Genomic DNA, 10,589 nt, shown 5'->3' on the forward strand with positions numbered 1-10,589 from the left:
TTCACCCACATCCTACCTCATCAGCAGCCCCCACAAGAGGGCCCTCTCCGGACCCTCAGCCCCCCAGAAAGCAGCGGGGCTGGCGGGCTCCACGTGTAAATGCTTTCTCCTGGACACACCATTTCCTGCTCTTCAGCTTTCCGCCAAGAAATTGCAAATTCATAAATGTAGAACCCAGGAAGGCGGAGCAAGGACGTTGCACCTGCACCTGGCTGAGCATGCACCTGCTGCTCCAGCACCTGCTGCAACTAGACCTGCACCTGCTGCACCCACTGCACCCACACCTGCTGCTCCTGCACCTGCTGCTCCTACACCTGCATCTGCTGCGCCTACACCTGCTACGCCTGAGCCTCTGCATTTACACGTGGAATTTGCCCATGAACGCTGGCTCCAGGGAATCGCTGTCTGGCTTGTCCTAAGGAAGAGCGAGGGGAATCAGCACAGGGCGTGCTGCTTGGAGGGTTCCAGGGTTCCAGGAGGAAACCCAAGGGCAGGGATCCTGCCCACAGGCCCCCTTGGTCCAGAGCCGGGGGGCTGCAGGTGAGTGCCGGGGCGGGCAGCAGGCCAGGACCTCTGAGACAGCCCTCGGTTTGGATCCACTCGCATCAGCGTGAGTGTCTAACTTCTCAGTTGCGTCGGTTCTCAGTTCAGAAACCGGCCTTGACGGCGGGGCTGTTTGGGGAGCTGAAAACGGGCACCACCTTGTGCCAGGTCATTGACAAGATTTTGCAAATGCAGAATTTTAACTGCAAAACCACAGCAGAGGGTGAGAAGAGTGGACCCACCTCTCAGGCCTGTTTGCGCACGAGCCCAGGCTTTCCAGCGGGGCGGGTGGGCAGCTGGAGGCCCCTCAGCCAGAAGCCACTGCCCTGCCCGTTCCTGTGCCCTAGGATGGTGCTGGGGTGGGGGCGCCGCCCTGGGGCTGTCAGACTCCGCTGGAGTTCTTCTCTTTGCCACCCTCCCCGCTGAGCCGCCCTGTGTTTGGAAGGTTTTCCCTAGAAAACTGGGCTTAGTGACAACAAACTCTTTAAGAATCAGTCATTTCTAAGTGCCAGTGGTGCCAGTCCCCAAAAAAGTGACTGACTTTTTGAACAAATAATTGGTGCGCCCCCCACCCCCGCTGGAGCGGGACGTGAGGGAAGGCCTTGCCCCAGGGAGCAGCCTGAGGGGAGAGGGAGGAGCCGGATTGGGGGGCGGGAGGGGACGCAGCGGCCTTGGGAGCGGCGCCCCCCCCCACGCGGGGTGGCCGGGGTGCTGGGGGCCCCCAGGGCCGGCGCTGGCCGGGCAGCGGAGCAGGGCCGGGAGGGAAGAAGCTGTGGCTTTAGGGACGAGCTGCCGGGTGGGGTGCCCGCGGGGCACCCCCGGGCGGTCCCCGCGGCCGCCGCTGCCCGAGCGCCCATCCCGCCGCCCAAGGACGGGCCGGAGACGCCGCGGGGGCGCAGGGGCCGGCCTGGCCTTCGGGGTTCCGGCCTCGAGGGACAAGACAAAGGCCGACGCGGCCGCAGGTGACCGGCTGCGCTCCGGCTCCGGCTCCGGCTCCCGCGGCCGCGGCGCCCCCTGGCGGCCGGGGCGGGGGGTGCCCGCGGCTCCCGCCCGCGCCCCCGAGCCCCGCGCCGGGGCGGGGGCTTCTCCCGGGGCGCCCGGCCCTTTTCCTGCGAGGCGGCCGGTCCCCCGCGGGCGGGCGCCGTGGGCCGGGGCTGCCGTCGGGCGCGGGAGCCCCGAGGCGGCGCCGGCTGAAAGGCCTCGCGGGGGCCACGCCCGGCCGCACCAGCCCTCGCCGCCCCGACGCGCGGCGGCGGCGCCCACTCGTGGTCTCCCTGGGGCCGTGGGGCCTCGGAGAAAGTTTTAGACACACACTGCGGTGACTTCAGGGAAGAACTGGACCCCACCACGGGGAAATCCTTGAGGCAAAACCCGCCAGCACCGCCCCCCTCCAGGCCCGGCCGCGCCCCCGGCCGAGCGGCACTTCGCGGCGTCCCGAACAGCCCCGGGCGAGCCCGGCCCGCCCCCCACCCTTCCCAGACTTGAGGTCCGCAGTGGAAGGGCGGACAGAGCAGCCACCCGCCCACCCGGGCCTGAAGGGAAGAGGCAGCGCGGGGGGGGGGGGGGGGGGAATTCTCTCTTCAGCCCACACTCCCCTCCCCCAGAAGACCCCCCCCAACTCCTCTGGGTCTCACGTGCACCGCGTAGATCTGGCTCACCTCCCTGTCCCTCGTCCATCTCCCCACCCATCCGGCCTGCCCTCCCCTCCGGTGGTTTCTGGGGCGACCCTGGCGCTCTCAGAATGAAAATGTTTTGCAACTGCCTGTCCAGGTCTGAGTTGTGACACCGAGAAACGTGAGCCCTCACCGCTGCCCCGCAGAGCCGATGATGCAGTATTTGGCGGTTTGCAGAACACGTTTCAAAGTATGTACCTAGTCGGGCTTTTCCTAATTTGAATTAAATTCTTAATAGGCCAACAGTAAACTTCCACTAAACCACAGGCTGCAGAGCTCTCTAGGTTATGCTGGAAAGTGGAACTTGCTCAACAGCAAGTAAATTAAAGCCCCACATTGTATGTAACGGGGTTAAAATGGATTTAATGTCTCTAAAAGAAAAACCACTTCAGCGCTATCAAAATTTAGGTCTCAACTTTTACATTCCTAAACTGCAAAACTTCCCACAGATTTTTGTCTAAGACCCACTTAAAGGGCTATTTGCTTCTACAGTTTTCTTCCGAATGATGTGTTTTCTAGACGGCCCTGCAATTCCAGCAACGCAAGGTCCCAACAATATCCATTTGGAACCAGAGAAACCCTGAAAGTCAGAGACGGCTGAAAGGCAGAACCCGCAGGCTCAGGACGTCCCAAGAACCCTCCCCGCAACGGGCTGAGCCACCCCGAGTTCATCAGAAACATCGACTTTTCCAGTAAGATTTTTCCTCACACATGTCAGGAAAAACTGATATGCCCACTTAGTTTTTCACCTTAAAATACAAAAATAGCTCTGGAAGAAAAGCATGAGAGAAGAGCCAAGGGGAAGGACACGCATGCGGGCTCAGCACACAGACAGCGAGGGAGGGACAGGCCCAGTGGCTACTTTTAATGAAACTGCCCGCACAGGGCCTGCCCAGCCAGGCCGCCGCCCCCTGCAGGTTAGTCCTTCCGCAGGGGAACGGTCTCCTCCCGGATGCCCTCCTTGGTCACGATGCAGATCCTGAGTGCGTCCCCGGTATACACGTCCCTCTCGGCCGCAGAGGTGAAGACGTCCTTCACGAGCCGCAGGGCCCGGTCCAAGGACAGCGGGACGTGCTCCACGTTCTGCATGTTCTTAAAGCCGACCTGCAGGACAGCAGGATGGTCACTCACAGGCCCGCACACGCCCAACACGTCCCACGGCTGAGACGCCCTTGAAGGAGACGCTTGCACTCGGTGAGCCCCACACATGGCGCTGCAGAGGCCGGCCAGGAAGGGCATGGGCGGAGAGTGGAGCAGAGGCGAGGTGTGGCCACAGGCCAGGTGGCCCAGATGGGTGGCAAGCAGAGGGGACTGCACAGAACGAGCTTCAGAAGAGCCGCGCGGCCCACCTGGGAAGCAGGCTGAGGCAGGACACGCTAAGGAAGGCTGGAGCCAGGCAGTTCGGGAATGGAAAAGCGGGAGGGGACAGACAGGGGAGCGAGGTGGGGGAGCAGGAGGCCGTGGTCGCCACTTGGCTGTCAAGAGGACCCAACGCCCGGACCCGGGGTGCTGCAGACCTCAGGCCAGGAACGTGCGGGCCCCAGGAGGCTCGGGGTGGGAGCAGGGTGTGTGCAGTGCAGCAGGAGGCTGCATGGGGCAGGCCAGTGAGCCCACGCACAATGAAGCTGCCATTCCTCCTGGTACCCTTCCTGGGCCGCTGCCCAGCCCTCCCAGGCCCCACAGTTGTGCCTGTTGTAGCCCCGTACCTGGTTGTCCAGCAGAGGCTGCAGCATGGCGCTGGCAGAGCCCCCAGCCTTGAAGGAGTCTCTCTGGTAGGACCCCACGGGGTCGAAGCTATACACAGCTCCCTTCCCTGAAGAAAAAAAGTTTCCATGAGAGTCCCGCCAACCACAACCCCAAATCACAGTGGAAATCAATCCAGCCAAAGCGCAGCTCAAACGAGACAGACCATCAGCGTGGCTGAGCACTCAGCCACAGGCCCCATCCTGTCTCCAGGACTGGCCATCAGGCGCCCGCCGCGCTCCTCACATGGACGGTCTCAGGGAGGCCCAGGTGAGCAGAGACCCATTTCCCTAAGGAGCCCGTGGGGCACTCCTGTACACCGAAAGTTAAATCTTCCCAGTGCCAAGTGACGCCGCCGGCCCCAATACCCACGCGGGAGCCACGAAGGGGCCTGGAGAAACCCCAGTGTCCCTCCAGGGTCATTAGCTTTCAATCGAGAACAGGGAGATGTTGGGAGCAAGACTGATTTTCCTAGACCCTGTGGCCTGACTCTAGCAGAAACGCCAAGTGAAGGTGGCGGAAGCGCACCCATATCTCCTAAGGCTCCCGACGTCTTTAAAGACGTGACGAGACCAGTGATGCCTGCTTCTAAGTCACCGCTACTTAAACAGACTCAGGTTAAGCTTCTCCAAATCACATTTCTTTCCATTGTGCTAAAATGCTAAATATGCACCACTGAGAGGTGAAGACCTTAGGATAAAACGATGACGTCGCCACCCGCCCTACACCCACCGCAGGGGCTTGTCCCTGGACACGCACTCACCTCCCTACAGGCGTGGGAAAAGGAAGCTGTGGGACAAGTGGTGTCGATGTTCTTTCAAATACCAGATGGAAACGTACCCAGTGAGAACTGTCCCCCCCATTTTCCAGAAAGAAAGAACTCGACCTTCTTCATCCAGTCCCCCGATGATGTTGTAGACGTAGTAGGGGAAGAAGCGCCTGGAGTAGAGGATCGTGGAGAGCATGGCCGCGATGGCCCCGGTGGTCATGGCCTTGTTGTTGGAGTGCTTGTACATCTGCAACACAACAGAGGTGGCGTGGAGGGAGGGCAGGTGCAGCGGGGCGCTCTGACTCTGTCATCTACTCACTAAGCCCTTGGGAATTCTAGGCCATTGGCCTGAGTGAAAAATTCTACAACACAAGCAAATAAAATGTCACTGAGAAAGTCCCACGAGAAAGCCCCTCGTTCACACATAGCAGCGAGGTCACCTGCCCACAGGACCCTCCCGTTCCACCCTGTGCTGTTCAAGGTCAACTGTCCTCCCAGCCGTGCTCCTGGGAAGGATGCGAAGCAAACCCCGCTGGTCCCCTCAGGACCCGCCCCCGCAGCCGGCTCTTCCCCGTCCCTGCACCCAGTACCTCTTCACACGACCCCTTCCTGGCTCCCGCCCGCGCTGCCTCCTGCAATCGTCTTCCTCAGCCAGGCCTGAGCCACTGCCCCTGCCCCACCCCTTCCGACGCCTGACGGTGTGTCCCGTCTACCACGCGCCAGCACAGCAGCGCCCGGAGCCTGAGCAAACCTGCCTGTAACCTTCCCACAGCCGGGAAAGTGGCTGCCTTGCTTCTGCTGTTAAAGTATCTCCAGAAGACCCCCCCTCTGGGCCACCCCATGAGGCAGCGGACCCTCGGGCAGGGACCCAGAGGGACTGGCTCGAGCTTTCTACACGATGCTGATGCTGCGCCGATGGCACGGCTTCGCGTCGGGTAGTTCGTCTTCGCCCGCTGGCCAGGGCCCCGCCAGCTGCTCCGCTACTCACCCCCATGCTCCAGGGACGCCACGGTGAGCGTCTCTGCAGTGAGACAGCTATAAAAGCCTCTACCTTCAGTCGTGCTTCAATGATCTTCGTCAGGGTGAGACAGTCTCCGTGGAAACCGCTGCATCCGATGACCGTCCTGTCTGTCCTGCAGAGCGCACAGTGCAAACCGAGCTGGTCAGAGGCGCAAACGCGCCCAGGACAACTTTGATTTCGAACTCCTGTCCCCACTATTCACTCGATGACAGTGTGTGACTAATCCACTCCTGGGTGGGGTGGGGAGCCCCTTGCACCCCCACATCTCATTCCTTGTGCCCAATGGTTACAAGGTGATCAGAGACTGAAAGGAAAACAAAAACTTTGAATGGACTAAAGGTACCACCCAATGTCCACCTTGAAATGTTTTACAAATCTGACTACATAAAAGATTAAACCTTCCACTGAGCAAAGCACGACGAACAAAGCTGGGGAAGCCCTAGGAGATCGGCAGGCATGGCGGCCCATGTCTGACTTCAACGTCCTTCTCCACGAAGGCCCCGACAGACAGGAAGAGCCCAGCAAAAAACACAACAGGTGAGCGAGATTCTGGGACAGTCTCAGGGCAGACAGACAAGGCGTCAGGGGGACGGCAGAGCCCCAGGCCGTCAAGGTCCAAGCACAGGGGAGTGAGCATGTCGGCCCAGCCCGCAGACACGCCAGAGCTGCCGATGGGTCTCACTCCTCAAAGGGCTGCTCAGCGACATCTAGTGAAAATTTAAGGGCATGCCCCTCACCCAAGCCTTCTACTGCTGGAGCCCCGTGCTGCCAACAGGCTCACACAGGCTTGCAGGTGCACGCCCCAGGCCACTGTGCAGCTCACCGGCACGTAATGGTTCTTCTTGACAAAACAAGCAAATACAGCACCCAAATGCCCGCTGCAGAGGAACAGGTTCAACCCTGATGCAGAAACGGGTCCCCAGACCTTGGTATCGGGCTGTTAGGTACCTGGACCAAGCTCAGCTAAGCGAGCAGAGGCCACATGGCCAGCCCTGCACCACAGCCAGCCCTGTACTCAGAAACGTACAGGGCTGACTTGGCCTGGAGGCTGCCACCGTAGGCATGGCCCGCGTGTCCTGCCCCATCTCTAGAGAGAGCAGAACCAACTCAAGACCTCTACCCTCCACAGCCCCACCGCAGGATGGGGTGACAGCACGCCACAGGGCAGGAAAGGACCCGAGGCCTTAAGTCTGACCCAGGTATGTCAAAGGAAGGCCATGTACACACTCAGAAGTAAACGCGGGCTCCTGGGGGAGGGCGAGGGAGGGACGTGGGCCCGCGGTCAGCTCCAAAGGCAGGCAGCTTCAGCCGCACGCACCACTGCGAGCCATGATGGCCGGAACGCGCCCCTCGCCTGTGTACCCTCGCACCCACAGACAGGACCCAGACGAGCAGCCAGCGCGGGGCTGTGATGCGGCGTCGCATGAAATCTCTAGATTTATGTTCACGGCTGTAAAATTACAGAAGTCACACTGAGAAGGAGACAAGAGACAAAGGAGCATCATAGGACATGAAGGGGAGATGCAGACACATGCCGGGTGCCTGAGGCAAGGGCGGGCTCCTGTGCAGGAGGAAATGGGGGGTGAAGCTCGGTCCCATGGGGCCCGGCCTGGGACCAGGCTCACCCCCATTCCTGTTCCTTTCCTGGCACTGCAGGTACTGACCTCGTTTCTGTCTCCAATAACACGCAACAGAAACCACAAATATGAGGGACGCGTGCAAGTGTTTCATGCAGACGTTTTCTTTCAAAAAACCATTCTTAGTCCATTAAAACTGTGAGCTATGCATCTAAGTTGTTAGGAAACGCCTAAAGTGGACATTTCAGGTTTAAAAAAAAAAAAGGACAAAACATTTAAGGAATTAATGGAAAGACAAGAGGATGGAATGACAGGTGATAAAGCACCGCTGGTCCCTTCACTTCAGAACTAAATAACTGAACATTCTACTATTAAGGAGCCCTCCTTTAAAAAACGTTTTCTAACAAAAGATGCAAAGAAAGTTCCAAACAGCCTACAACCCCAAGAGATGAACCATACAGAAGCTGACTCAGGTTGGGAAATGTGTCATTAGAAACAGTTACTTACAATTTGTAGCATTTGGGGCTGTCCCGGGTGTGAATTGAAAACCCTTCACTCAATCGAGTGTCAGAAGCAACAATTGAAAAATCTTCTCCAGCAATTGCCAGGACAGTACTGAGGAAAAGAGAGAAAAAAAAAAAAAGGAATGAATCCTGGAAGGTAAGGACCCCTCCACCCCTGCCCGCCCGCCTGCCCCTGCGGCCTCGGGACAGTCCTGGGCTGTCAGCAGTTCACACCTAACCCTGACTCCAGGACACCACCCAGCAGACAGCAGGGACCACGTCTGCTGCGAGCTGCACTACACGCCTGTGCTCAGAACCAGGCAGAGCAGAGGAGATAAGGTGCTGGGAATGTGGAGACGCTTAGCCCACACGGCTCCTGAACAGCCCACGCTTATGGCGTCTGCCGACAAGAAAGCCGCACATGAGAGGGCTGGACTGTTCAAGGGTCAGGTGCACTGGCAAAACCCTTCCGAGTGAGCGAGGACAGGGCTCAGGCGCAGGAGGAAAGACCAGAGAGGACCCCTGGCTACAAGTCATCGGCTACAACAGTAAGTACTTCCAAAGAAACATGAAGCCTCACTAAGCCAGAGCAGGTTCTTAGGCGGTAACAGAAAAGACTGATTATCACCAACGTCATTATCCTCCTCCAATAATCTGTGCAAGGCATTGATATTACAGAACAGGCCGGGACTCCCGTGGGGGCAGTTGGGGGTGGAGGCTCTGTGCTCAGAGAAGAGCTTGGTGGTTTTTCTTTTTCTTTTTTTTAAAGATTTATTTATTTATGCATACAAGAACTGGGGTACAGACCAGAAATACGGGGGTTGAGAGGATTCACCAGAGACAAAGTGGGGAGCAGAACAGGTGGATCAACTGAAATACACTGCTGAGGGGAGCAGCAGGAGAGGCAGGAGAGATTTGCCCGCTATGTGGGTTTCTCCTTGGCCATCAGGGGATCGAGCTCCTGCTGCAGTGGCCGCGGACAGCTTCACAGGTTGCATCTTAACCCCTTGCCCTACCAGGGAGGCCCTGGCTTTTCTTTTCTTTATACCCAACCCTTACACAATGTCTAGTGCTCAGCAGACACCCAAATAGCTCCCTGGTGGCCAAGGGGTTAAGCACCGCACTGTGAAGCAATCGCAGCCTCCCAGCAGAGTTCAATCCCCCGCCACCCCAGGAGCAACCCACATGGCGCGGCAGACCTGTCCTGTCTCCCCGCTGCTCCCCTCAGCAGTGTATTTCAGTCAATCTGCCTGTTCTGTTCCCTGCTCTGTCTCTGGTGAATCCTCTCATCCTCCCGCACCTCTGGCCTGTACCCCAGCTCTTCTGTGCATAAACTAAATCTTAAAAAAAAAAAAAAAAACGAAAACCGCAGGTAAGTGGAATATTGTACTTTAAAACAAAGCTGGTAACAAAAAAACTTGACTGTAAAATGCAAGAGCGTACCTGTCAAAAAGCTCCCCTTGAGTTATATGCCTAAATTTAAGCTAGAAAAATAAAAAGCACTGGTCGATCTTTGAAACTACGTCTGCCAAGTAATTTAAAAATAACAGGAAATCAAGTCCTCCGACCAGGCGTTTGCGCTGCAGACACAGGCACCTCTAGCCGCGCCCGCCTCTCCAAGGCCTCTGCCCGGCTTCCCGGAGGAGCAGACCGAGAGTCAGGCGCGTTTTTCTAGCTCTGCCGCGTTCCGGTTTCTCTCCGCGGTCGTCCCGGGGCCCAAATGCCGGCTCCGGGAAGCCCCCAAGACCAGGGTGACCAGAGGAGGGGCGGGTGGACGCGGCAGCGCGGCCCCGCGGACTTACCCTCCGTTGAAGGCGTAGGGGGAAAAGCGCATCTGCAGCGGCCCCGCGGCGCAGCGCGGCTCCATGGCCAGGCAGCTGCCGGGGCCCGCGGTCGGGGCGACGGACGAGAGCATCGCGCTGCCTGCTGTCTCACGGCGAGATGGCGGCCGGCGGAAGCGCGTCACTTCCGGCCCCGCGGCGCGGCCGCTCTGGCCCGCGCGTCGATGGGCGTGGAGGTCCGCGCGGCGGGCGGGGCGGGGCGGGGGGCGGAGACGCGGCGGGCTGCGGGCTCGGCTCCCGAGGGTCGCGCCCCCTCCTGACCGGCAGGAGACTCAGCGTCTGGCCGCCCGGCAGCGGCGCAACTGGGGAGCAGCGGGCGGAGGCGGCCGCTCGACGGCGGGAAGGGAGCCCGCCGGCCGCGCCCCGGCCCCGGCGCCGCGTCGCGCGGGAAACGCGTCCGACTCGGGCGCCCGGACGGGTCCCGCCCGGCCCGGGGGGCGGCGCGCGGGCGACCCCGAGCGGCTGGGGAAGGACGCTCGCCCGCGGGTCGCCGCGGAGGACGCGGGCGGGGGAAGCGCTGGCCGGGCGGCCCGGGCCCCGCGGGGCGTGGGCGCGGCTCGGGCGAGGGCTGGGGGCCCGACGCCCGCCTCCGCGCGCACCGTTCTCCCGTCGGAGAGACGCGCGCCCCGGGCCGACGGCGGCGGGAGGCCGGGCCGCGCGTCAGAGGCCGCACAGCGGCCGTTTAAAAGAGCCGCGTTTAAAAATCACTGTCTCGAGGACCTGCGCGGCGGCCAATCAGAGGCCGCGCTGCCGCGGTGGCCCCGCCCCGGAGCTGCGGCAGCGCTCTGCCCCGCCCCTCGTTTCTGCTCCCTCAGTACCCGAGGAAGCACAGGAAGTGACGCAGAGCCCACAGTTCCCATGGCCGCCGCTCCAGCTTGGGGAGCTCGTTGAAGCCAAGGGCGGAATTGGCGGAAGTGAC

The 10,589-nt window shown here is 60.3% G+C and overlaps 1 protein-coding gene across 1 annotated transcript; it reads right to left on the reverse strand.

Moving 5' to 3' along the window:
* Positions 1-2,547: 2,547 nt before the first annotated feature.
* Positions 2,548-9,759, reverse strand: PSMB1 (proteasome 20S subunit beta 1). The gene is made up of 6 exons (XM_037520725.2): positions 9,632-9,759; positions 7,834-7,941; positions 5,780-5,861; positions 4,846-4,975; positions 3,923-4,029; positions 2,548-3,320 (listed from the first exon to the last, which is right to left on the reverse strand). Exons 1-6 carry the CDS (start codon positions 9,742-9,744, stop codon positions 3,135-3,137), a joined length of 726 nt encoding a protein of 241 aa, XP_037376622.1. The 5' UTR covers positions 9,745-9,759; the 3' UTR covers positions 2,548-3,134.
* Between the last annotated feature and the right edge of the window lie 830 nt (positions 9,760-10,589).

The sequence above is a fragment of the Talpa occidentalis genome, unplaced genomic scaffold (assembly GCF_014898055.3).
Source record: "Talpa occidentalis isolate TD23 unplaced genomic scaffold, MPIMG_talOcc4v2.1 talOcc4.2, whole genome shotgun sequence".
Taxonomy (NCBI): domain Eukaryota; kingdom Metazoa; phylum Chordata; class Mammalia; order Eulipotyphla; family Talpidae; genus Talpa; species Talpa occidentalis.